Here is a 27,791-nt window from a genome sequence, read left to right on the forward strand (position 1 = left end):
GTTTACCTAACAGACTTTTAACAATTCTAGATTTCCTATACGCCTTTTAATAAAAGTCTGCTGAAGGAGCGGAGTTTGGTGGCACTTCTCGAGCTGTGATCCACACCTTTAGTTCACCCAAACATAAAGTCTAGGAGCATCAGCCTGAGATGAAAAAAATGCAGACAGGTTATGGGTTATTCTAAGGTTGTTTTGCCAGATTTTTTAGCAGGTATGATAGAAACTCACTCAAGTTAATAAAAAAATAAATTGAAATAGTGTGTTTTACTGGGGAAGCAGGTATAAGCAGTCCAGCTCTAAATAATTTAACAGGATTTGCTCAAAGGCATACAAAACCAACAACTTCCCAGTTTTGGATGAATGAGCAAGTTAAACAGAATTCCCGCAGATTGCACTTGAAAACAGATGCCTAAATTTCTTGTGTCATCACTGTAGGTAAAAGCATACTTAACCTGGTCAGTTTATGAAACAGACTTGCAACAGTGTAGGGAGACCAGAGTGGGCCCAATGTAACTACAATTAAACCTCCCCACTAGAGCTGCTACACCCATATATTGCTGTGGCTAGTGTCTGTGCAGAAGGGCAAGCTGGGTAAGCAATAACTTAAGTTGTAGATTAAGTGCCCACGTACTTTGGCATTTCCCCTATCTGTATTAGAGTGGTTTGATCATCAGCTGATACCATTCAAAAGTTTAGCAATTACATGCTGGTAGGCATCTCTCTGAGTCAGATAGGCTTCAGTATTCAAAGAACAAACTCAATTCTACAGATTTAAAACATACCTGTCATTCATAGCTTTTGTGCAGATGCCATTAATTCTATCAGGGGAGAGGTGCGGGGGAAATCTCACTCATTTTTTCTATTGCCTTCTTGTAGGTCTTACAGAACAAAACAGCTTCTGCGCACAAAAGTCTCTTTGGTTGAGATTTGGTTGAACACCATGTTGAGAGGAACTCCACCTAGACTAATGGAATGAAGAAGATATAGATACATTTACTTCAGTCTCTGCTCTGCTGTCAGCTCATGATGGAACAGAAAATTTGGCTTCTTAACATAAGTAAGTATAATAACTTTTTATTAAAAGGCAGATTCAGGAGAGAAGAAATAGGACTATGAAGCTTTTGGGTAAATAATTTTAAGTGCAGCCCATCTTGTATTGTCACCTATGCAAGCTTCCTCCAGAAATGCAACACTCTACTATGCATTAGAAATGTGTTAACTAAACAAAAACACTTAAAAAGCTGAATAATTGTTAGTAATTCTATGTAATGACCTTCTCTGTGGGCTAATATTTAATTAACACAGTTAAGACATCTGTGAAACCCTAGTTTAGACCAGCTTTGTTGTTTCCATGTTACAGCACAAAAGATCTGAATAAATGTAGTAATATTTTATTGATCACAAACGTAATAGTTCTTTCAGCAATTAAAATGCATGATGATTCATATGAACAAAGTGAAAATAAAGCACAATCGAAAAATTTCACATTTTTTCCCTTTCATTCTTAGTGTAAGCAATAAATACAATGCTATAGCTTCTATTTATCTTATTTACATAGTACAATACTTGATGTTGCCTGGTTTCCAGCCCAAAACTTTCATGACATGAAAAGGAGTACATGTTGCAGCATTCCTACAGCCAAATACTGTAGTAGATCATCACAATGGAAAAAATACACAGCAAAAATGCTAACATTAAAACAAACACACTAACAACAGAGAGGACCCTGCAATGGAGCATTTTATTAACTGAAGACAGTAGCATGAAAAATAGACATTCCCTCTCATAGAATGCTAACATGCTGGTATTACAGATACCAAATATAAGACAAGTATTGCTGTAGCCCCTGTAGATTGATACAATAAAACCTCACTAAACAACAACAAATATAAAGAGCAAATAATAACAGGTAACTGTTTGCATGTTCAAAGGAATCTCACAGCCCCACCGAAACAGAGTTTACTTCCATCCCAGAGAATACAGATAAGCACTACAACATTCTGTAAAGTAGAAAATAAGCCATAAGAAATCAGCGTAAGGATTTGAATTTAATTTATTGTGACAGAAAAACATTAGAAGAAACAGACCCTTCTCTTGGTTTTGTAGGAACTGAAAAAGGTGAGGTAGGAAGACAAAACAGGGAATTTATGTTTATTTTCCAATGCAAAATAGGAACTAGCCTCCTGAGGATGGGGGAAATGTAGCTCTCCTATGTCATGTAACCCTCCACAGCTGCAAACATTTTCTTGCACATCCAGCTGGATGTGTGTTTTTTTTCCAAAGTGAAGACAGATGTGTGCCTAGAAGCATGCTGTGATTGTCCACCTAGAAGTAGGATGATTTCTGTGTAAAAACAATTTTCCCTTCTAAATTACCATTACAAAGTTTCTCTGACAGGGAGCAATTAGCAACTAGTACTTTGCATTAAATGATAAAAATTTATAGGCTATTAAATTTGAACTGCGTAACTGAGAAGGAAGCTTAATTCAAAATCTAATATTGTATCACACTCTAAACTGTCACATAGGTTTTAATTATGACAACCCACCAGGTACCATTGAAATAATTGTCTGATAATATGCCATAAAGGACTTCAAAGCACTTTTGAATGGACAAATATCTGCCTGGGCTTTGATTCTCAGCTGGTACGCATTGATTCTGAAAATGGAACTCAAGAGAGATTTATACCAGCTGAAGATCTGGTCCCCCAAGTGTAAAGCTGCTATAGCAGAGCAGGGATTTTCTGCACCACTAATATTTTCAGAACATTGCACAGATTTTAAGTAACACTACACAGATCAGCAAGCAAAGCTGTAAGTAACCTCTAATCATGTTGTAGCAGATACCCCTACTGTATTCTTACAATGTAAGAGATTGTGACATCTGATTGCCAGATTTCACACTATTCTAAAGTACAAAATCCAACTGATTTCTCAAATCATTCCCATCAATCAACCAGACAGCCTTGCAGAAGAACAGAAATCTTGATAATAAAACACTAAATTCAAACTCCTGACATAAGAACTGTAAAAAAACTACAGAAAGGCGTAAGTGGTGTGAACTTACCGCATCCTCCTAATGTCTTCCTTCTAAATACAAAGCATTTAAAGCCTTATGAAGTCACAAACCAATAACCACTGTGACAGCAAATTATCTAGATGCTAATGAAGCTTACAGAAAGGCTACTGCCAAAAATGTTTGAATGTTAAAATCAAGTTGTTCATATACAAAATTAAATATTTAAAACTGAAATGGTCTCAGAAAGAACTGCCTTTCATTTTTTTTCACCAGCTTACATGCACCAGATGTGCATTAATTAGCATTATAGTCTATCAACTCCAGCATCTACTTTTCTTCTACTTCATTGTTTTTTCCCCACTTGAAGTAGACTTATCTGCAAAGTAAACCAATAAAACCTTTTTCTACTTTTGTGATTTTTAATAAGACTTTTCTATATTCATCTTATATCATGCCCTTATTCTTGAGCATTTTTGTCATTTCACTTAAGAAAACTACTCTTTCGGTAAAGCATAAAGATTTACAAAAACATAGATTGCTATAAAGACACATTTTCTCAAGACCTTCCTGACAACCTCCTCATTTTCAGTGAGACCTTTATTCAGCAGTAGAACCAAATAAACAACTTATGAAGTACTGTTCTAAGTAACTGAGATGATTGATAGATAGAGATTCAGAGTCAAGCACTCCAAAATAATATTAAAATTCTCAATCCATATACTGACATTTACTGTCAGTTCCAAATACTGACATTTACTAATTTGCTTGATTAGTCTGAACGTCATACACTGGCTTTAAATGTAGTACGTCATTTGCATTGCATTCAGTCTTGCATGCTTTTCTCAGACAAAAAAAACCACCACAAAATTAATCAAAACTTTGCCCCAAGAATGAAAGAATAAATTATCAAGCATATGGCCAGGGAATTACTTAAAAATAAAACAAAACAACATGACTACAACAAATTCTGTACATGATCTTGAGTAAATTCCTTAAGCACACAGTGAAGTTCCATCAGCTTCAACTATGTGTTAGTATCTGGAAGGATTTACAGTTACACAGGTTACTACTTTTTTTCTGGCAGTAAGGCCTCATTGATCTTGTCTGTGTTAAAGCCAATAGGAAACTTCCATAAACTTGAGGAGAAGGAGACACTCCTGTATATGCAAAAATAGTTTAAATAAAATTGCTCAAAGCTTGCTGTAAAATATTACATTGCAGTACAGAAGTAGAGTCTCAGACTTGCACTGGTATCTCTACGCTTGGTTTAAAATAGTGGAAAAAACAACCTGACCAAACCAAACCATCAATATCTTTGAGTCTGTTATCTCAGACTACCTGTTAGGCTTTTCTGACAGTCAAATACTGGACACAAAATTAACCTGGACAATCTATAGTTATCATTGCACCTACTTTAACCATTTTCCTTTGTTCTATTTTAGGTTGAATTAAGACCATACAGTATGGTATTTACACTCCAAGATTCTATACGCAAATGAAGTGGCTTCAACACAACACAGTCTTATACAAACTTCCAAGAAAATAAGAAATCCTCCATTGATTCCCGTTGTACAAAAAATTGCCAACTTCGTCTACACAGTAGAAACTGAAGAGGCAAAGTTTGTATCCTTATATAAATGCACATACATATATATAGAGAGATATATATATGTACAGATGTCCATACTATATAGATATAAACCCACAAACATATGTATATATGCATATATATACATACATAAGAAAAAACACATTGGTTTAGTTTGCATCATTCAGGAGAATAACATATCCCAAGTTAGGTAAAATCTTCTGGCCAGGAAGCCATTAAATCACACTTGGAGTTCACGAGGGTAAGCACACTGGCATATGCCGAACCTTTGGCAGTCAACCGTACAGCTTTTCAGTTTTTAAAACAACACTCTCCATGTCATGGTAGCCCTTCCCATTTAAATGTTCACTGGTGCAGTCATGATTGTAGCTGTAGCCTTGAACATCACTGATTGACGATACGGTGTAGGAAGCGGTGCGCATAGCATCCGAGTGGCTGAAGCTGTGCTCAAATTGGATTTTGTACTGATTCCAGTGTCTTCTCAAAACAGCTTGGACCTATGCCAGAAAACAAAAAGTAATGCATATAAAACACCTGGCAAGATATCACTGGACTTCATTTTTTTATGCATGAGTGCCATAATAAATGTGTCTAAGCAAATTAGGGAGTAAGGATCAGTAGTCCTGGAACATGGGGGTACCTACATGTGATCTGTCACATAGGAGGTTCTGAAAGATTTACAGTTTAAGTAGGCATTATTCTTTGGAAAATGTGGTGTGAAATAGTTACATTTTTACAACTGTAGTGTACTAGTTGCTCAGGAAAAGAACAGGTTACTGGAGGAGCAGCAGCAACACAATTTTCTGCTTTCTCCCCTGTGGACTGAAGCCCAGTGTGGACAGATCGCATTTACAGGTGAAAAAGGTCATTTCTATTTAGCCTTATATTCAAAAACCCACATCCTCAGCAGGTGTAAATTCCTATACTCTCAACAAACCATAATTTACATTTGCTATGGTTCTGGAACAAGAAAGCCTTTCTCAATTTCTGACCATACCTTAATCAAATGAATAGAAGAACAATTTCCCAAACTCTGTATTTCCACCAGCATTAAAAATAAAGCTGATGATAAAATAGCTGAAGGCCCCAGCTGGTTTACACGTCTTCACTGAAAGGATGTTACGTTTATCATAGCCTTCCTCTCCTACAATATGGTTAAACACCTGTACATATTGGATTGATGAAGTGCCACACTCATGAAATTCACATGGAATTACTCTTGCAGTGCAGATGCCCAGTGAGAAATGCTAAGAATGGTAATAGCTATTGTTGCTTTTTCAAGAGATTTCTTTTTTTAATGTTAAAAAAACTGCCCACAGATCATGAATATTTAATTTCCTCTTCAGCCAAACTTTTTACACAAAGTATTCCTGCGTTGACTGGCAAGGCACTGACTTTCAAGAAACGCTGAGGGGGACATTGACACATTTATGCAGCAGTGCACCCCAATTCACAAGCCTCATTCACAAGCATGACCTTTGTTTCACTTTGTTACATACAAAAGAACTAAACAGTGAACAGTGATTCCCCCAGTTAAATGTTGATATAGTGGGTAAATATTTTTAGGATTTTCCATATGTCTTCAGGGTTTCTTTTTTGTTTGCTTTACATTTCCCTAACACAATGTAGTCTTTTGTCTGATTTTACTCTGGCTTTAATTATGAAAAATAAAAATAAATAGAAGAAAAAGGATGTAATTTTTAGACTTCCTGCACTCTGGTATCAGAATCCTCTGTTTAAAGGAGAACTTCATATTTCTCAAAATGCTTACAAAGAAAATATAAAAGGGTAAGGGAAGAAGGATCAACTGAGTAACAGAAGACATTAGTATTTTAGGGCAAAGGAGATGCTCTTTTACTGTTCATAAAACCATTCCAATCCACTCAAAACATCTAAACACAAATCTACAAACCCTGAAGAGAAATCAAGTTTCTTAATACTTCTGAGTATCTGATCTTATCACTCTTCATATCAAAAGTCTATATTTCTTCCGAGTCCAAATGGAGAGCTCTTGGTTCATCACAGGAAGGGTTTGATTAACTAATTTGCATTGCATAGCCAGATATAGCCTTAAATCTTCATATGGGTTGAATCCATTTTCTGTAATCCCTCATAAAGCCAAGAGAAGATGCATATTCAAAATTCCATCTTCTAGAAGGAAGCTTGGAATTTATTTTTAAATCATATCAATCAATCTGTGCACATCACTAAGCTATGCTCCATTTGTTCTCCTTTCCATATCCATAGTCAATCACATCAATGAGGTTAGTGTTTTACTGTACACCCCAACAAAAAAAATTACATATTCAGTCATTTTCACTTTTGACAACACAGGCTTGAGATGGGAAAATGTCAGCAACTGCAACTAAATGGCTTAACCAAGGTCAAAGAAGTCTATTGGCAGAGCTGGGGAATAAACTAGACTTGCCAAATTGCAAAAAAGCCTTACACTCAGGTCCTCTCCTACACTTCCTCCAGGTTGCTTCAGCAGCACTTGTTTGTTCGTCTTATTTTCAATTGTTAATAATATTTCTAAACCGGTCCTAAAGGATATCGGTCCCCACAGCTCAAGAAAGCCATCAGTATTGCTGCAAGACAAGTGCCTTTGGGCTACTTCTAGGGAGAAAACAGTCTGTTTAGCTTGCTCTCTGGCCAGTGACAGATTGCTATAAATAGTGTTTCCTGTATGGGCAAACACCGTTTCCTCTATGCCTGCCTCAGTGCCCATTGCATGCTCTCGGTGCATTTCTAAGCCATGTATTTCTGGCACTCTTCCCAAAGCGTCTCTGTTACTGCTGAATCAGTATTTCACCTCTGTCCTGCTACATGTCTATTCTTGTAGGGTGTTGCATCCTTTCAATAATTAATACTGTCTTTCAGTCTTCTCTAAACCATCCAATCAATCATGTATAGAAAAAGATGGGGAAAAAAAAAAAATAAAAATCAATGCGACAACTCATTTTCACCACTAATTATACTCCATTTAACAATATGCATGTCCAGCAGTGAAGGGAAAACAGATCTTTTAGTGCTCTTTCCTCAGCTTTGAGCAGTTGCACAGAGCTGTAAATTCAACTTAGGAGGGGCAGCAATTTGTTACTTTGTTGTAAGAAAGGGTATTATACAATGCATTTAATGAAGGAAAGTAATGTAATAAATATAATTGTATTTCTCAGTCATTAATAGAGGTGCCCGTTCCAGCTGGAATATTGTTGCTTTCTCACCTTACAAGGTAGTAATGGCTCTTTTTGATGAGTTTTCATAAAGGGGTCCTTCCAATCAGCTCTTCAACATACTAGCAGCTTGATGTTCAACATGTCACTAACTAAACAGGCTCAGTAGCCAACAAGGAGAAAAAAAACCCCACAACACAGCCTTGCCTGTTGAGAATGGGATCGTATAATCCTGCAGACCTGAAACCACAATCTTTACCGCAACATTTCCATAGACCAGTGGAAGGAAAGAAAAAAAATCCAAACTACACAAAGCTTACATGGACAATGTAGGTCATTATTATCACCTGTTATTCATAGCTCAATAGGAACCTTTCTAGTGATTTATCAGAGATCTGGGACAAATTTCTCCTCTGACTGCAGCCTATGTCATCCCCCAAGGCCACTCTAGTCTAACTCGAACTAGAAAACCTGATGAGGTAGTCAAACAGCATCTTTGTGGGGTGCTGGGACATAAGCAAAATGTGAGCATCCTTAGGGAAGCCCTGCCACAGAAAATAAAGATGAAGGGTTTGCACGTACGCCCTTGTCTGTAGGAGGTTTGGGACAAACAGCTGCAGTGCTTTTAGTATTTTTAATTGCTAATATCCCACTGGAAAATTTTTGCCCCATTGCCAGTGTCAATTCCGATATCAGCATTCACCTTTAAACCATAGGCTTGCTGCAGACAAGCGTTAACACCACCCTCTGATGCCTATCATTTTGCAGAGTCTCTAATAAGCTGTTGCTATGACAGGTGATGATAAAGCAGCAGCATCTACACAACAGCAAAGCCGCAGTTGTAGGCTTTGTTCAGGCATTTGGTATGACAGCAACAGACTATAATGGCAACAGAACACACGTGTGCCTGCAGGCTCACATGCCAGGAGCAGAATCTTTAAGTAGAGAAAGGAAACCCTTTTTTCTGTGCAGACATTTTTTCCTAACTACACCGTCATTCTCCCCATGGATTTCCTTACTGATATAGTTGTTTATAAAGCAATAAGTCCCTTCTTGAACAAGGTGTAATTAAAAATAAAAAGTGAATAGTGGTCACTGAAGCACTGAACACAAAACTGGTTTAAAAAGCATAAAATTCCACTCTAGAGAGAGCAAATACAGACATGTATGTTTAACTGACAAAGTCAAGGCATAGGGTCTAAAAATTAAATGTCTAAATTAATAAATGTTCAAATGGCTAAATCCCCCTTTTAACATTATCCTGCTGGCAGATGTGCAAGGAGTGATTCATCTGTCACCACTTGTAGGAGTTTTGGAAGAGCTCATCTTTTACCACTGATCAGCCCATAGTGAACTTAGGATACTGAATTAGTGGGATGTCTCAGGTTTGCTTTTCTTACACAGCAGAAGAGAGCATGTAAAAAATGAGTTTGTAACAATGGAATATTAACAGATACCATTCTTACTGATTGTATCATATTTTAAAATTAGGGTTTCAACTTGTTCAAGTAACAAAGTAGCCTCAGAAGATCCACAAGGATTAAAGGGCTGAGCTAGGAAGTGGACAATGTTGTTTCATAGAAAGTGCAGAGATTTTAAGCGTGTCCGTGTCCCCCCCCGCCCCCCATTTTGCACTGGAGCAGAACAAATTCTGTTTGATTTCTTCCAAATATCTGTTTTTAGAAGGCATTCTGAACTATAAAATTTAGAACAGAAAGAGTGTGTAAAATATAAGTGCTGAATGTGGGCAAGTGATCAAATCAGATCCAGAACACTTAATGATGTGTTCTGCTTTGAATCAAATACATAAGCAGGGACTTGAACCTGGATCTACTTTATGTTAGGATCAGATCAAAAACACTGCTCCATGCCCACTAAACTGTGAGAAAGCCTATCTTCATCTTTTCTGCCTCCTTGACAAAAAGTCATTGAGATGCTTACATTTCAGGGGTGGGGGGGAAAAAAACCTTGAAACCCCATGGTAATTTCTTTGCAATTCAGTCAACTTTGGACTTAGGAAGAGGAGGAAGGGCGATCTGCATAAATCAATTCTAGTATTAGCCAAATATTTACCTGTACGTAAATGTTACTGTCCAATAACATTATATAAGCACACCGATACAATTTTATAACATCTGATGAAAGAAAATAAGGGTTGAGTCACATGAAAATATCTGGCTACTCCCACACATCTGCTTACAGCCATATACTGCAACTGCACTAAATGTAGAATAAATGCACAGATATGTAGGAATAAGTGTAGGACTGTAATTGTTCCTCTGCCAGAAGTGTTGGAAAAGTACCAGTTAGTTTTTTGGTGAGGTGGTTTTAGTTTTTGGGTTGTTGGGTTCTTTTGCAAGCAAGAGCCATATTAACAATTTTGTAGATATATATTTTTTTAGCCTTTCTATCACTTTGATCTCTGAGACTGTAAGGCCCTCTAAGTGTACTCTCTACAGCTTGGGGGCCAGAGTTCCTAGAGAAAAGTCACTGTGTGCACTCCAGAGTTACAGGACCTTGATCTATTCAGGATAACAGCAAAGCTTGTTAGCTTCAACAGGATCAGAACCATATATTACTGAATACGGCACAATCCTCTAACATTAGAATAAAGAAGTTTGTTCTTGGAATTGACTGATGATGATTCCCTAAAAGTTCGCTTCTTATTCAACACACATTTCTGACCCAAGCATGATAAACTATTAAGTTCTGATTTTTTGAATAGTATTTCTCAGCAGTGCTAAAAAACCAGTTTTCCAATCTGCAGCCTAAAATTTTCCCAAAGAGCTGTCATAACACAACAGTACCCCAGCACATCAACATGTATGCAATATGCTCTATTCCTGCTGCAGAAAGACCAAATACAGTGATTCTCCAGGACAACAGATGCTGTACAGCTTCTAAGACAGACAAATATACCATCTGGATACTGAATTACATTTTACTTTTACATGATATTTATTGAGAACTCATATCAAAGCGACAACTGTCTTCAATTCCTTATATAATCAAGAGACATGTATATTGCTCAGCACGAGAGTGTCAGTCCTAAAGAACCTAATGATGCCAAGAATGATGGCATAGTCTTTCCCAAGCTCTGCTCTTGGCAGCCAGATTAGTTTTTTAGATTAATTTTTACCTGACAAATTTAGATTTAGATTTTTTTTAAATTATTTAAGAATTACCATCTCTTTAATTGCTGAAAAAACCACAAAATATATAAAATAGGAAAAGTATTATAAATGTATTAAAAACTGTTACTCTACCTCTCCATTAAAGAAGCAGAAAATTGTAGCCACCAGTAGACCCTGTAAAATAAAAATAAAAAAAAAAAATCTGCTTTATTTCACAAGCATATGGATTTTTCCAGGTTTGAGATAACTAGAGGTTCCTCATAAAATTCAGACATAGACAGCAAAGAAAAAATAGTACAAATGTAAACTTGCTGAATTATTTCTAAAAATACATTACTAAAAAGTATTGGTCCAGCTATCTACCATGATGTTTCTTTCCTTTAAGAAATGAAAATTCAGCATAATGAGAAAGTTGAAGTCATTTATAAGAATATTGCATGAAGGTCTTTAAAAATTAAGTTAACAAGATCATTTCTCCTTTATTTGCTTCAGATGCCAACTGCTATCTAGCTTAAGTGAGCAAAAACCGTTTAATGCTTTCTACCTGGTAGTGCATAAGGATGTGCATCACATAGTCATACACTTCCTCAGCGATCCGGCCTTCTGGTCGCCATGGAAACAGCACAAATTCAATGCCAAGCAGTGGAACAAGAATCAGGGTAGCTCTCACTGCTTTCATGTACAGGTTGGATTCTGCCTTGTGGGTGTCTTTCAGCTTGGTTATGAGAACACGAACGATATTTAGCAGGAAGAAAAGATTCACCTGTCATAAAAGAAAATGACACTGAAGATAGTCTGAAAAACAATCCCCCACACCGTTTTGTGATACTAAAACCCAGAAACTCAAGAAAACTCATACTACATGGATAGCATGGTGATTGTACAATAGGCATGAGTTAAAATTCTTTGAAAACACCTTTAAGTAACTGAGAGTGGGCTCTAACATCTATTGCCCATGTCCATTCCTCTAACTTATTAAGCAAGTGTCCATCCAGATAAATGTCCATCTTCCACTGTAACAATCTACGCACCTTTCTCTCTGCTATCACAATAACAGCACACAGGTGAATGATTGGGTTTTTTTACAATGATGATGTCTTTTTAGGTTGGTCAAGAAACACTATTCCTTCTTTGTATTTAAATATGGTTTTCAAAAGGCTGCTTTTTTATTTTTCAAATATGAATTGGACAAATTTATGGAAAAGAAACAAATGAGATTTTTAAAAAATAAAAAAAATAAAATTGCAGTCAAAATGCTGCTACAAGGAACTGTATACTCCTGTAGACAAACAGCAGATTTAACATTCTTACAGTGGCCAATGTTTGACTTTGGGATCAATCAGCAGAGCTGCAAATGGGGCAAGCACTGAGATGATGCTCTACGTCATTCTCATGCACTACTGAACTTGATTATTTCCATAGCTGTTAAGGCTCTTCTTGTTAACAGTGGTGCATATCTGTTCATTCAGTTTCACAAAACAAAACAACAAAAAACCAACCAAGCAAAAAAAATCCCAAACTGAAATCACAACTACGCAGACTTTATCTTTCAACATATGAGCACTCATTGTAAGGAACCACCAAACTAATACACACACACACACGCACATACGTGTGTGTATCGGCATCGGCACCCCCCCCCAACAGCTTAAGGATGCAAGCAACCAGAGCAACAGCAACGTTATGGATGATTACACCATATTGTCATCTATCGTGCAATAATGGCAGCCTCTTATAGAAACTAGAGCTAGAAGAGACCTTGAGAGCTCAGCCAGTTCCATCACCTTGCCCAAGGGCACAGAGGCAACACAATGCTGCTTAGGGCACCCACTATGGAAGGGACAGACCTGGTCCTGTCTCTTCTTCCAGATTATTGTCTGTCCTTGTCAACAACTATCTAGAGACAAAAGTAGGGAGCGAGGGAAGAAGCCAGCAGACAGAGAGACAGACGACTCCCTTCTCAAAAGACTAGGAATTCCTGTTCTAGGGGGAGGTCTCTGTCTTGCTGTAGAACAAGTGCAAACAGGGAAGCCATTTCTGACCATGTGTGTCACCATGCTCTCCACAACCTTGGCGGAATTCTTTCATGTCAGTTATGGTTTTCATGATAAACAGCTGCATATTGTTACGGCAACAAGGCCCTTGACAGATATGTGATGCTATTTATATTCTACTTACATGCTATTTAAATCATTTTAACAGGAAATTGTTTTACATAGGAAACTACTGCATGAATTTCTCCTGGAAGTCTCCAGCTACCTTTAAGCTTTGTTTAAGCAACCAAGGTCTTCTGATTTTTTCTCAAGGGATTTATTTAGATTTTATGCAGCCCACGATCCTCATCCAACTTCCTATAGTACACATAGACAATAAGTCCTTCTTCCATTTCTAAATTTAATCCTTCTCAGATCTACTAGTTCAACATCAGCATGTATCAAACACAGAGTTTTCAGCCCTCTTGTGTTTTGGTAGCATGGCCAATTCCTATAATACTGTCCTTGAATGCTAACTGAAGATGAAAGCTGCAGCATCCAGGAGTGAACTACCACCCAGCAAATTATTTCATTTACAACATGCTGAAATGCACAGAATTTTTCTAATTGTTCCACTTACCCACCAAACCCAAAAAGCACAAAAATAAGCACACAAAGAGTTTGCAAATAGGTATTAGTGTAAACAGAAAAGATGAATGAGGCCAGAGAAGACAGAGAGGACAGAGAAGAACAATATGATTGTCAGTAAAAGTACGCAGCACCAATTTTTGATGTATATCTCTTCTGTCACACATACAGTGAGATCAGGATGAACTGAATTCTTAAAGTGATGGAAACAGGCCTTGACTTTAGCAAAGTAGTGAGTAGATTTTTACATTTCAGCAAAAGAAGGCCAGTGGAACTACTCGCATATATGTTATCATCAAATTGACTGCGATGGTTTGTAAAGCCCCAGAGAAGTCCTGTTGTGCTAGCTGCAGTATGAACACAGAGTAAGATACCGGCAGCTCCACAGTGACCTGAAAAGTGAACTGGGCAAATGAACAAAAATGGAAACAAAGGCAGAGGAGGGAATCCTAGATAAAAAGAAACGTTGGCACCTGTACTGGGAACTTAGTAGAATTTAGGTTCTCCCTTAAGAGTGGCTGCGAACTTAGCTGACCTTATAAGTCAATAGGTGCCACAGTTCTTGAATTAAACTCTCCTCAGGTCCCTGATATTTCTACTTCTCTCCATGTTGAGTTTGTGCTAAGCAGTATGCTAATCCTTGTTAGCATGTAGGTTTAAATTCTGTTTAAATTCCTCCTTAGGAGGATATAAACAGACCATTCTCAGCTCAAGAAACTCAGATATTCTTAGATACTAGCTGGTAGCCATTGTGTGGCTTTTAATATAGTTATGCAGCTTCAGATCTTAGCCTGCTTCAGCCTGGCTTGCTTGGGCAGAACATCCGTATGTGCTCATGAAAAAAAGTTTTGTACCTGGCCTGTGGATGTTCCCAAGGCCAGGCAAATGAATGCTAAGCCTTCAACTTCTAAACTCCTAAGTCTTGTACCAAGTCCAGCTTGAAGTCATTAAATAGGTCAGTGACAAATCTAGGAGCTCCTGAACTTCCTTCTAGTACAAGTTCACTGAGTACACTTACTTCTTCTGCTAAAACAATTTGCATCTATAAAAGGCTGTCAGTCTAAGACACTAATACATAACATTATTATAGGGCAAGAAAACCCCCTCTGTAATATTATTTATATAAATAATGGCATAACTAAATCAAAATCTACTCTTCCAGTGGCACCAATGCAAATTAATTCAGTAATGCACTGGCACATCTGAAATCTACACTGAATTCACTACTGCTTTCACTAAAATTCAAATCCATTGCTTTTTTCACCTCCTGCATTTTGATCAATATTTGTCTAGTGTAAAAACTACCATCACACTCTACTGTTCCATTCCCACACTATTTCTTTAATTGTGGTTGCTTAGGTAAATGGTTGCAATTCAATGGTCAACTGAAGACAATTCCAATCAAAATTCAACCTATGTCTGCTCCCACTTCCAGTTTCTTTGTCAGGGATCTGACCACAGTTATGTAATAACAGGGACTGTAAAAGCAGCGTTATTGTTAACTTCATGTAATTGTAGGTTTTTCAGTGATCTACAAGTTACACTCCCATTGGCTTCTGCCAATTCTCCCTGGCACCCACTTGACAGTCCTCTTCATGTTTTTTGAGATCTTGCTCCTGAAAGTAGAAAGAGTGTCTTCTCCCTTGTTATCTGATTTGCAGTTTAATATTGTTCCTTAAATGTCTACTAAAGCAGGTCATGCTTAGTAAAGTGTGAAAATTTTATCTGGCAAGCAAGCTGCTTAAGCAAATGAGGGTTCTGCTCACAAAGCCTAAACACATGCATTTCATCTAATGTCTTTATCCCTGGCTTGTCTTTTCTGAATTGACATATTTTTTTGTTATCTGAAAGGAAAGCAACTCCTTTAAGGTATTTTCACATCACAGGCAAGATGTGTAGTTGCGTTTAATCTTTATTATTCCTACACGGTTTTCAAATAAATTTGCTGATGGTACTGAGGCAAGAAAAACGCAAGAGAAAAGCCTTCAGTCAGCTCATGAAAAATACAGGAATATCAAAGGTATACATATTTGTAAACTGCAAAGACAATGGACTCGGATTCTGCCCAAACCAACCTCACAGAGGTGATTATGCCTCCAGTAAAATCAAAGGACATTCTTAGTGTTGCCTTGAATGGGGAGAACACTTGACAGTTTTGGGCTGATCCAGTACATTTGAAATCAGTAGGAGTCTTGTCATGGTTTTCAATGTGACTTTGTAGAGGCCACTGCTGGGAAGGAGAAAATGATCTTGCATCCTAAAATGAGGTCATTTCATGGAAGATGGTACAGTCTTATAATTTTACACAATTTTTTTTACTGTTGTTATTTAAGCAAGCACTAATAAAAATTATATTTCAGCTTTAAAGAGCTTTACTTAAGTGATGTATCTGTGAAGAGACACCTGGACAAAGGAAGTAACAATCCACAAGGCAATGCAGAATAGCATACGTATTCTGGGTGAAATACAGCACCACTGAAGTGAGCAAAAAAACCCCTATGCCTTTCTGTGAAAACAGGATTTCACTTTCTGTGTAAATTAGAAAGACGAAAATTTAGAAAGGATTTAGAATTGGTTTTAAGTTTACAGATTAGAGCACTCATTAAAGTGTCTTTACATGAACATACATAGCAGACCTGACTAACAGGACATTATCAGTAATAATTCACACCCCGTGGGCCATGGATCTCAGTTATTTCACGGGGACTGCCTCTGGCTTCCCATGCAGAGGGCCTCAGGTGTGTCATGAGAGCAACACAATCTTCAAAATATAAGTTCACCAGCTAATTTCATTGTGAATGAAAATGGGAGTCACAAGAACCACAGGATTTACGCAATGGTGTTCAGAGAGAATTCGCTATGCACAGAATGCCCTCTGCAAGTATTCATTAACAATTTAACAGAAGAGGAAGTTCATGTAGATCAGAAAGTGCAATTATTTCCAAAAAGTTACTCAATGTTTTCATTCTTAATGAATTTCCTTGGATGAACTGAAAAGCTGTAAGAAAAGTCAGCAGACATGCATACAATACTTTTGCCAGATGAGCTTGAAGTTTCTGCTACAGTAAAAGAGATGACTGTAGTATATAGCCAGCAGCTAATTCTGGTCACATGTAGAATGCCTCTACACAGCAGCATTCTCTACATTATGCATTCATAGATATTAATTATCTGGATAGTTGTGTAAGTAGGTACATATTAGTATTTTCTTTTATTATGCACCTACTTCTATTTAGCAATAACCTACCAACCAACTTGCATAGGTTAAATTCAGTCCTAGAATAACTGAAGTACAACACTGATTTTTATACAGTGGGGTCTTGAGCAAGTTACCTAGAATTTAATGTCTTCAGTGGTAGACATTTGGCTAATAGAGCTGGCATTAACTTGAAGTGTAAGACAGAACACTGTGCTCTGAGTTCATGAGGACTAATAAAGCAGAGGAGTTGCAATACCCGGGTGGCCAAAGCACACATTGCTAGATTAGTATCAGAACAGGGGCAGTCACACTTACTTGCAGAACTATTTCCACTGGTTCTTTCCCAAGGGCCTGCTCTAGTTTCTCTCCATCCTGCGTTCCCACTCACAGTCAGTTGCGACATTCAAGAACCCTTCTTCTGAACCTTGGCAAGGTCCAGTCTGGTAGCTGTTCGGCCACCTTAGCACAGTGACACAATGATGCTTGTAATAGGGTCAACCTGGTAAATGGCCTAGGCAGTGAGAAAGCACTCTCAGCTAAGGGAAGGATTCGAAAGTGGCCCTCCAGTACTCCAGGTAACATTTAGTCCTCTCCTTGTCACTAACATTTAAGTGGGATGATAATCAATATTGCTAAACCTGAGTTTCTCAAAGAACCAGGGGTACAGCTCCTTAATAAGGCCAGGACTTATGTATCTGGTGCATCTAAGGCACCAAGTGTGTTAAGCGAGAGTCCTGTGAATGACAGTGACCTCTACATGTTAGCTGTAGGCTCTTTCCAACTTTGTAAGTCCCTGAAGAACAGCCAGAAAACAAATATGAAAAACAAATTATTATCTGAAAAATGCCTACCAGCAGAGCAGCACAAATAGGTCCATGGATGATGTACAGCAGATGAGTATCAGAGCTGATCCAACAACTAGAGAAAACAAAGAGGAAAAGAAAAAAAAATTTGGCATTTTATTATCTGTTGTATTCCTTTTTTTTCCCCTCCCTTAAAGAAAACGTAACAGTTTTGCAAAGCAAGCTGAGATGCCACTTACTTGTCATTATAATATAAACTTCTAGCAACGGCATGTATGCAGGCAGGGATCAGTGGAAAACCTGTGAAGAAAAAAGTGTTTTCTTCATATATAAACCTGGCTAATAACTAAGTAAACTTGCGTCTCTTGCAGGAATCTTCTGTATTTTCACCTCATCCAAACTATATACCTGCAGAGCAAATAAAGTAACAGGGACCAATTCCGTTTCTATTTTCTCAGACTTCTTTCCGAGGGGCGTATGCAACCTTATTCCCACCGTCTTGCCAGGAACTTCATACCAACACATAGAAAGAAAAGGCAAATCAAATGATAATTTTTTAGAATGCAACAATCAATCTTCATTAACACAGATGTTTATCAGCCTGCAAGCTGCAATAAGGCTAAACAGGTAGGTAATATTAAAAAGGTAATTGCATACGTGACCATAGCTTTAACAGTATGATTAACAATGTTGATCATGTCCTCACTCATACTTGCTGGGTATTCAGAAAACAAGGTCACCTACAAAACAAATTTGAAAACAGACTCTGGTAACCAGGCCGAATTAAAAATTTAAGAAGAATAGGAAAATTAGTTATCTGGTAGTACCTAATTTTCAGAAACTGCTGAGCACCTATGATCTTTTAACCACATCTCAGCTGTGCCTGTAGCTGGACAGCTAGTGAACCAGGTACCAAGTCATGTTATAGCTGAATGTGCCAATACACTGAAGCTGAGGAGAAAGCCCTCACTTGCACTTTGTGAACATGGTGTTGTACATTATCTGAAATGACCAGGTTTAGCTTGTTAGTTTTGATACTGATATTACCTGAGACCTTCAGCTACAGCTATTCTGTATTTGCTTAGTGAACAATACAGGTCAAATGGAACTGCTGGAAAAATAAATCCTTGGCCATCTCTAACTCAGTTTTGACCCTCCACCCTAGACATGGCGAGACTTCTCTGAAAATAAACATTCATTCCTGAATAAACATCTTTGAGATGAGGAACAATGAATAATTACTTCTTAATGTCTTTTTTATAATAGGAGACTATTTTCTCTATACAAAGGAGGAGTCGCTTCCTGACTCCAGAAATGCATAATCTCTCTTTCAGCAGACAGAGGTACATACAGCTTCCTACGTTAACGTTTCTAAGCCTGTTAAAACACTACAGACAAAGAAGAGGGGCGTGTCATCGTTGTTCAAAGCTACCAGCTCAGAGAAGCAAAGGTACAGATGTTTGAATTCTCATGAAAAGGAGGAAGAGATTGAGTTGGCCTGAAAATACAGAACGTGAAATTGCATACCCCAGCCAAGAAGGTAATACCACATCAAGTGTTGTTTCTCAGCAAAAACAGCCACCACAATGAGAGTATGCAGGTAAATGCCTTCACACAGCATCCAAAAGTAGTTGCAACCCATTAGATACAGGTAGATGAACTGTGACACTTTGCAACTAACCTGGAGAAAAAAGCAGAGGACAATATAAATTTTTAAGTTACAAAAATCTCAGAGCTTTATTGTCAAAACAGAAAAAAATACTAGTCAAGTCAAACATTAATGTTTATTCTGTTTTTCACTACAATCACCTTTTTTTTTTTTAATAGCATTTTCATGGAATTACTATTCCATACTTTATGGTGATAAAAAAGATGGTAACTGAGTCTGTATTTTAATTATTTGAACGTGAGGACCTCGAGATCCTCAAGCATGATGGCAGAAAGCTGTAATGATATTTTCCCTTACTGCAAACATTGCCACATTTGACCATTCCAAACAATAGGGAATCCTTAAACTATCTGATGGTAACTGCACAAGAAAATGTACTGTGATGAGGGTAAGCCCCTCTCAGTTTTACCAATCACAACATACAACTACTCCAGAAAATGATTTATGTTTTTAAAATGCTTACAATACTTCCAGTTTTAACCTAGCCATAACCGCACGTAGGGCCTGTTGAGAGCTTACATAGTAGGTTCTGGAAGGAAGCTCTCTTGTTGGCATATATATATTTAGCTTCACTCAAAAGATATTCTTCAGTTGAAATGTTATAACTTATTGTGAAGACTACAATGTGAGGTTGTGCAAAAGGAGCAATAGTTAACTTGCAGATTAGGACACAGTACATCTTTTTTTTTTTCTCCTTCTAACACTGCTGTGTTTGATGGATCCATTTCTGGCACTTAGCTTAAAACAAACCAAAAATCAATATTGTTTTACTATGTTCTGCTACCTAACTCACTTGATGATGATTATTAGCAGCTATCTCAAGCCTGTTTTCCAGCACTTTGATGAGCTTTTACAGAAGAAAGAGAATTTATCTTTTTCCTTGATTCAGCTTCTGGAGTTTTGCCCCAACTTTCACGGAATTTAAATTTATCTTCCAGGTCTACGTAAAAATAAAGCCATAGTTTTGTTTGTTTATGTATTTCATTTTCAGGCTCTTCCGTTGCTATAACTCCAAGCCCTTTGGGAGAGGCTACTGATTCACACTTACCCCAGTATTATCAGGAAACGAGAGAGGGAAAAATCAGACCCGAATGGATGGCTTTTTTTTATTTTGCTTTTTACTTTTAGAATATAAGGGTCAGCTTTAGATCCTTTCGGAGGGAGAAAAAAAAAATAAATTCTTCTCATTTCAACTGAAGATGGCAAAGTTAAAACCATAGGAAATTTTCTGGCACCCAAAATACACTCCAAAGCTTTATTTACTGCCTTTCATTAGTGAATTCAACTGTCATAACCTCACTGACATCATCTAAAATAGGCTACTTTCTTGCAGTTGTTTCAGTGCAAAAGCGATTTGTACAAATTCAGAAGAGCAGTTCTGTATGCTCTGTCTCTTAGAGTGTTTTTACTATTTTGAAACCTCAAATGTGAAATGCCTAAATCATTGTTAGACATCTGTTGTACTACGTAACATGGATACATCATTACTGAACATTTTAACCTAGCTATATACAACATTTCATCAACTATTCATGTCTCATTTATCTCTTCTGTGTTGCTGAAGCTTTTCACGTACAAATCAACAAGCCTGCCAAATATACTTTCACTTACTGGATTAGTTGCAACTAACTCCTGATTGTTGGCAACTGCAGTCAATGAAATTATTGTTACAACAGAGTTGCAAACAAAAGAGAAAAATAGATTTTTATGCAGGGTAATCCTTTGGCAACTCAAGCTCCTAGAAAAGAGAAACAAGAACAAATGAATACACAGGGGAACAACTGTGTGTACTTGGGGACAACTCTGAAATTTTGAAATACTAGAGCTCTTTATTTTATTAAGAGGTCTTACATCAATGCTTTCTCCAGCTCCAGTCCAAATTTAATAGAACGATGTGAAAGGTAACCCCTTCCCTTAAATGCCAACAGGAGGCAAAGCAAGTACATTCAGTTTCAATGTTTACAGTGAAGGACCTGCTTTGTAGTGGCTATCTAAAAAAGATTTGCATAGCAATAATGTAACATGTTTCAGAAGATCTATACCTTTATTTTATTGGTACCTGAAGAATTTCCCAATTAACTATCACACATGAACTTGAAGAAGCTGTCTTACCCTATGTTTCTATTTACCCAAACCTGTAAAGATTTTTTGAGGATAATTCCTTTACTCTCATTCTTGTCATCTTTCTCCCTTAATCTTATAGCTAGAGAAATAACCAAATAAGTAAAATAACACAAATCTTATTTTGACTTTTGTATATAACTAAGTTATAAACAGTATATACAATACAATTATAAAATGCAATATATAACTGCATTTAATTGTGTTAATTTTCAGGGTTTGCTTTTAATCTTGCAATAAAATTAAAGAGAAAAATATCTTTGGAAGGGCTTGCTTTATTTTAATCAGAGGTTCAATAATACTAAATAATACTAGAAGTTGAACATAGTTGCAGCAAATTTCTATTTGTCTGTCATTCTAGAGAAAGTAGGTCTAACTTAGTGCCATTCCATCCAAGAGGCAGGAGTGCTTCTCATTCAAGTTTTTCCAAAGAAATTCAGCTTTGGAGACAAACACAAAAGACGACAGAAACCCTGTATGGATATATAAACAATTCAGATCATTGAGATATTAAGGCTTAACGCTCCAAATTCCCAGAAGAGCAAATAACATCCATTTTGTTACAAAAGCAGATGACGGGTTTACAAAGTTGGGTAAAAATGATCCTTTGAGAGTTAAGTTAGGGGGTGCGCAGCACGCACAAGCAAACTGACTTGATCGGTCATATGAAGCGTAAGAACCGGCAGTCAGGACCACAGCCCAGTTTTGCAGGGTTTGCTTTGCTCAGAGAAACCTCTCCCACACGCACAGAGAAGTGATAAAGACTCTGGTACTGTGGTCACTCTCAGGAAATGGTCTTTGGTTGCTTCAGAGAAAGCATCTACTGGAGCCTCAGCTGTAAAGAGTCTGTGCTTTATAACCACACCTACCTACCCCCATTTAATAGCCAGCAGTTGACTGACAAAATTAAATGACTAACCGTAGGAAGAAAATCTATCACTTACACATGCAACTGCTGTTCACTGTTAGAGAAATCAGAAATATATTGACAAGGTCAGCAGGGGACAAGTCTAAATTGTCACACTGGGGGAAAAAAAAAATAATGAAGTTTTCTAGCCTTCTCAAATAGCACACCTGGAAGGAAAGATGAAGTATGGACGTTGTGATTAATTTTTAATTTGGGAGGGCAAGACAGAGAACTTCATGTTTTAACTAAAAAATGCAGCTATGGAATAGTCACAAAAGCTGTGGGAGTATACTGAAATCCACTGAGAAAGTGACAGATGAAGCAAGAAACAAAATCACCCCACTGAACAAGAGAGACGGTCAAAAAAGAGTGGCTAGAGGTGACTGTGCTTCTTGGTTGCATTCTTTGCAACTGTCACAAGAAGACCGTATGAAGCACCCCACAGATACATGGAGTAAATTAACAGGTTCAGATATGCACAGTGCAATACCATGCATCAGGTGGAGTTTCTGCAAGTCAAGCCTTGGAGCCCTGAGACATTCTAAGCCTCATGTCCCTAAACATGGGGGAAGGAAACGACTCTAGAAACCAGTGCTGTCATGCAGCACAAGGAACTACCCTACATGAACCTCTGGTTGCCAAGGGTTATTTGTCTGAAGAAAATAGGAAAAGAAAAAAAGCGTCTGATATACAGAACACAGGTTTGGATATGAATTAAGTGATAAAGCATATTCCATTAGGCTTTTTAAAATTTTATCTTTGTCTTTTGTTTTAATGCCCCAAAATGCATAAAGCTCTGTAATATGCAGTTTTTAATGTTCTTTGAAAATGTTTTGGGTTGTGGTTTTTTTCCTATATGGTTTATATATGAAAAGACAGGCAACTCTAGATTCCAGCAAAGGGCTTTGTGTAAACAAGTCCTGAAGAACTCTGGAATTCCGTCTGCTTATTGTTAAGTTTCAATGCACAGGCAAGGAAAAGCACGTACAGCTAATGGGGCCATCTCTCAGGGTCATCCAGCAGCTGTTCCTGTTGAATATTCAAACACACCCATCCACACCCACCTCCACCCATGCATAAAAGGGATTGAAAGGATCACCGGACAAGAAACAAGTAAGCAAGACTGATGACATTTAAAAACGAAGACTGCTTTTGGTAATTAAAGGATTTTTTCCTAAGCCTCCCCACCCTCCTTTCTCTGTTACCCTTCCTAGATTCCTTTTTCTGACTGTTTTTCTTAATGACATAATATCCTTTAACCACTTAATTCTCACAATTATGATCTAAGAACATTTGAATGACCTACCCCTGACTGAAACATGTGCAGTAAAATAAAAACAGACCTCCTGCTAAATTACCTATTTCCCTTCCTATATTGACTTCTGTATGTCTTGGGCATTAGGGAAAAATTCATTTCTCCAAAAGAAAAAAGGTAACATTTCCAAAAGCCCCCAGATGTGTTTGAGGCCTAATTTTTTAAGGTATTCAAATACTGCAAAACTCGACCAGGGAGATCCTCATATGCACCTAAGGGGAATTAGCCGTTCAGCTGAAATTAAGGTAAAGTGACTTAGGAACCTCCTATCATCTATCATTCAGTTGTTTGCCCACTCTTTAAGTGTAGTGTTGCTATCCTCTGTGAGTGCTGTCAAGTGATTCGACATGATGCTTGATCAACAACAACTCCTTTATTTCAGGTGGGTTTTTTTTGTTTGGTTGGTTTGGGTTTTGTTTGGGTTGGGGGGGGCATCTTTAAATTATAGCTCCCCTTTCTCTGAATTCACTGGTTTTTTAAGTTTTCTCTTGCCTTGTTTTTCTTTCTTTATGAAAACCATACAACAATTTTAACAGCAGATTTATAATAAACACATGTACGATCTAGAGTATGTAACAGAATGAGAAAGCAGAGCCACCGCAAGAAGTTACATTTATGTGTCACAGATGAATTTCCAGAGGGGAAGATCAGTGTTCCAAGTTTATAGCCCATTTTATGCCATTAAACCAAGAACTCCAATCCACTTGGGGAACACAAGTCACAAACTGGGCAACTATTTCCAATGAGACAATTTTCTGAAGAAAAAACCAGAATTTCAAATGAAAGAAATAAAATGCACAAAACCATTTTAATCTTAAAAAAAATTTCATCTAAAACCCAAGTACTTGATATTTGAAAAGCAGAAGATATTTGAAAAAACCTGTCATTTTTCTTATGGAGAAAAGTACCACCTTTTTAGTCAAACTTAAAGATATTCTAATGGTCAGCAATCCAGCAAATGTCATCTGGAAACTATCAATCGACTACCCGAATAAATTTTTTGGAAACACGACAAATTCAGAGGCACCCCCACACAATAGCAAAAAAAAAAGTCCACCTGTTAAAGCTATGAATAACTATACAAGCTTCAGCCGATACATAATACATCCTGGTATTAATCTAGATCCTTAAATACCCTTCTGGTACTAAAAATACTTTAGAGGAACTGTACATCCCAAGAGAACAGCTTGTAGAGGACTTTAGTTAGCTTCCTTTAAATTTTCTAATTTCCTTTTATATCCCAACATAACCACAGTCGAGAAAATGTGGTTTGTGGGTCTGGATTAATTCCATGTGGTTCTCTGAGGAGAGAAGATCCTTCTACCAGAGGGAGAAAAAAAATCCCTGGAGGGTTAGACAAACATAACGGTAGCAAAGCAGATCACCTGCTTTTGCAGCAAGTGCCACAAGCCATGATGAAATTGGCGTGGTTTTCGTATTATAGTAGAGAAAATTCATGCTTTACTGTCTCTGAACTTTTAAAATCATATCATATTCCAAATCTTTTTGTTTTCTCCTGAGAAGTCTATGTCAAAGCATTTATCCTGCCACATTAGTCTGTTAAACTTTTTGTAACATTTATAGCAATGGTATAGCTCTTCTTAATGCAAAATGAAGCTTCTTATAAGGACTCAGAGCCATTTCATATGTTGATTTTGTGGAGGGAAAATTAATTTGGAAATGGTAAGCATTGCTTTTACAGGTCATATGCAAATAAATTGATTAAAAACCACAAATGTTTTGGTTTGTCCTCAAGAAAAGAAGTCAGAAAAAGCTGAAAAGTCATCTTGAATATTGGATTTCATAAAGAGAGGCTACAAAGTTGAAACACTCATTTATTGGGGACTCGTGGAAATGTCATCCCAGAACCTGGGGAAATAATGCATATCTAAATTGGAAACACTATATTCAGGCAGATGTGACTAAAAAGGATAATTTTTTATCAGATATCTGCTACTTCCACCTAATCAAAGTCCAGAGCACGAGAAAAGAAAAATCTGAGCTAGCCCTACAATTGCTAGTGTATGTGCTATTCATATTTAAATGTTAGGAAAAAATAAAAGATGGAGTGAGACAGTAGGGTATAGTGGTAAGAAACAGGTAAGAACATAGAGCAGATCTGTATTAACCAATGAAAAACGATGCAGAAATGATTAAACTAGTGCCAGTTAACAAGGAAAGCCTACACTGTGCAGTGCAGCATTTAGCACAGATAACAGCTTGTCTCTCTTAGCTCTGCTTATGTGGCAACACTCATGGTTTCACCTTTCTACTAAGCCTTAACAACTTCTTAAAAAAAAATAAAAACTCGTCTTTCCTGGGAAAGAAAAGTACTTTCACAAAATGTGAAATAATAAGAAGACTAATTTTAAAAGACCTGTGCATTATATTACAAGTTGTTGTGACACTGGCAATACACTGCTCAAACTTTCTCTCAAGAAGGTTACATCATAACTGTTAGTCAGTGGATATGACATAACTGTCATAGACATAATTAGGTGAATAAATTAAAAAAAAAAAAAAAGGATTATTTTTATTATTCCCACTCCTACTATAGCTCCTAGCCTTACTTTCTTTACAGTTTATCATATTTTGTGGCTACCTACTTTGGAATGTTACCGTACCTACCACATGTCAACAGTATTTTGGTTTTCATTTGCTCTTTGGTTGATGCCTGGCATATCCACACTGTAACTTATTATTAAAAAACAACCAACCAACCCCCACAAACCCCAAACAAACAAACAAACCTTTCCCATTTCCTATTTTCAATATATTCTACAGGTTTTTTTTTGCAGATTTGGGATTTCAGGTTTCTAAGAAAAGAAACCTAAAATTTTATTACAGTATAATGTTCAAAGCCAAACCAATATAGTGACTTTCTTCACCTTCTTGCTCCATCTAATTTCAATGGGATGGCTGGTCTTTCAAAGTATTGGAACTAGGATTCTTGCAGCCACTGATATTTGGTAAATGATTTTAAATATACTTACTTAAAATAAAAGAATATGCCAAGAGAAATCAGAAGTGATGCAATTGAAAGACCATGTCCAATGATGGCCAAGTAATACAAATTCAGAGCAGTCTGCAATACAAGAACAAAACCAAGCACCTGTGATGCATACAGAACTACTGTTGATAAAGCACATACTTATACATCTCTTCTGCATATAAAATGACTATAATAGCATTAAGAAAATAAAAACATTACAGACAATGATGAATCAAGTCTAGAATCCTGCAAATCAACATCTTACTAAAAACTCTTTCTGTAAGATACCCAACAGATTTGTTGAAATCGTCACTAGAACTTACCTCTTCTCAGTTAAAACATTGGTTTTCTAATATATACTGCTATGTTTTTTCTGACCATTTACATAAATCTGGCTATTTATGCTACTGCACTGGGTAGATTCATGTCTGAGGCTTGATTCATCTATTAACACAACTCTTAAGTAAAACATGTGCTTCCTATATGAATTTATGTATTTTTTCCTCATAGGTTTTTTTCTTACCATTTAAAGATACCTCCTTCAAAGCAAGCTGTGATTATGATATTGGAAATTTAGTTTTCATTTGGCATTTAAGGAAGGGCATGAAAAAATTAACAATGACTCAAAAATAGTGAAGACTAAACAGTCTTGTTAAATAAGCCTACAACCAAATTACAGAATTATGAAAAGCTGGGTAGATATAAAAGGTAAAAATGAGGAAATAGTAAATTAATATTTGGAATATATACAACATGTTATCAATTCTTTGAATTAATAAATATATTAAATTCCACTAGTAACAAACCCCTGCTTTCAGTCATGGAATCTGCCACACAAAATTCCGCTTGTTGCATTAAATGTAAGATTATAATTTTGCACATATGGAAATGAAGATTTTCAGGTTGAACCTTAGACTATCACAATAAAGCATAACTATCTGGATTCTATAGGAAGAATTAGAGCATACATACAAATGCTCATGTACTCCAAACTGTATGTATCCTCTGAATTTATTCTGATTTAAGATAGACAAACTGCAGCTTACTACATATATTGACTTTTGAAATAATGTAAAAAGATTCCAGGTAAAGCTTTAAGAAGGTTGTATAATGAAACAAGGGTACCTCTTTGTACATGCTAGAATTTTTCAAATTAACATTATTTTTAATACTTAATAACTTTAAAAAAAAAAAAGCAATGCAATAGGCTTAAGTGAAACTTTCATAAAA

The 27,791-nt window shown here is 36.9% G+C and overlaps 1 protein-coding gene across 5 annotated transcripts in view; it reads right to left on the bottom strand.

The window, feature by feature from the left end:
* Positions 1-1,369: 1,369 nt before the first annotated feature.
* LOC126042826 (calcitonin gene-related peptide type 1 receptor-like) overlaps positions 1,370-27,791 on the bottom strand; it is a 119,419-nt gene continuing 92,997 nt past the window's right edge. For all 5 annotated transcript variants that reach the window (XM_049810544.1, XM_049810534.1, XM_049810555.1 and 2 more), the window contains 8 exons: positions 26,563-26,654; positions 20,838-20,964; positions 19,085-19,238; positions 17,797-17,857; positions 17,606-17,672; positions 11,479-11,697; positions 11,067-11,108; positions 1,370-5,124 (listed from right to left, as the gene is read on the bottom strand). In XM_049810544.1, the coding sequence (XP_049666501.1) occupies positions 4,903-5,124; positions 11,067-11,108; positions 11,479-11,697; positions 17,606-17,672; positions 17,797-17,857; positions 19,085-19,238; positions 20,838-20,964; positions 26,563-26,654 (984 nt within the window). In that variant the 3' untranslated portion in view covers positions 1,370-4,902. The remainder of the gene's footprint in view (positions 5,125-11,066; positions 11,109-11,478; positions 11,698-17,605; positions 17,673-17,796; positions 17,858-19,084; positions 19,239-20,837; positions 20,965-26,562; positions 26,655-27,791) is intronic.

This window comes from Accipiter gentilis, chromosome 1 (assembly GCF_929443795.1).
Source record: "Accipiter gentilis chromosome 1, bAccGen1.1, whole genome shotgun sequence".
NCBI lineage: Eukaryota > Metazoa > Chordata > Aves > Accipitriformes > Accipitridae > Astur > Astur gentilis.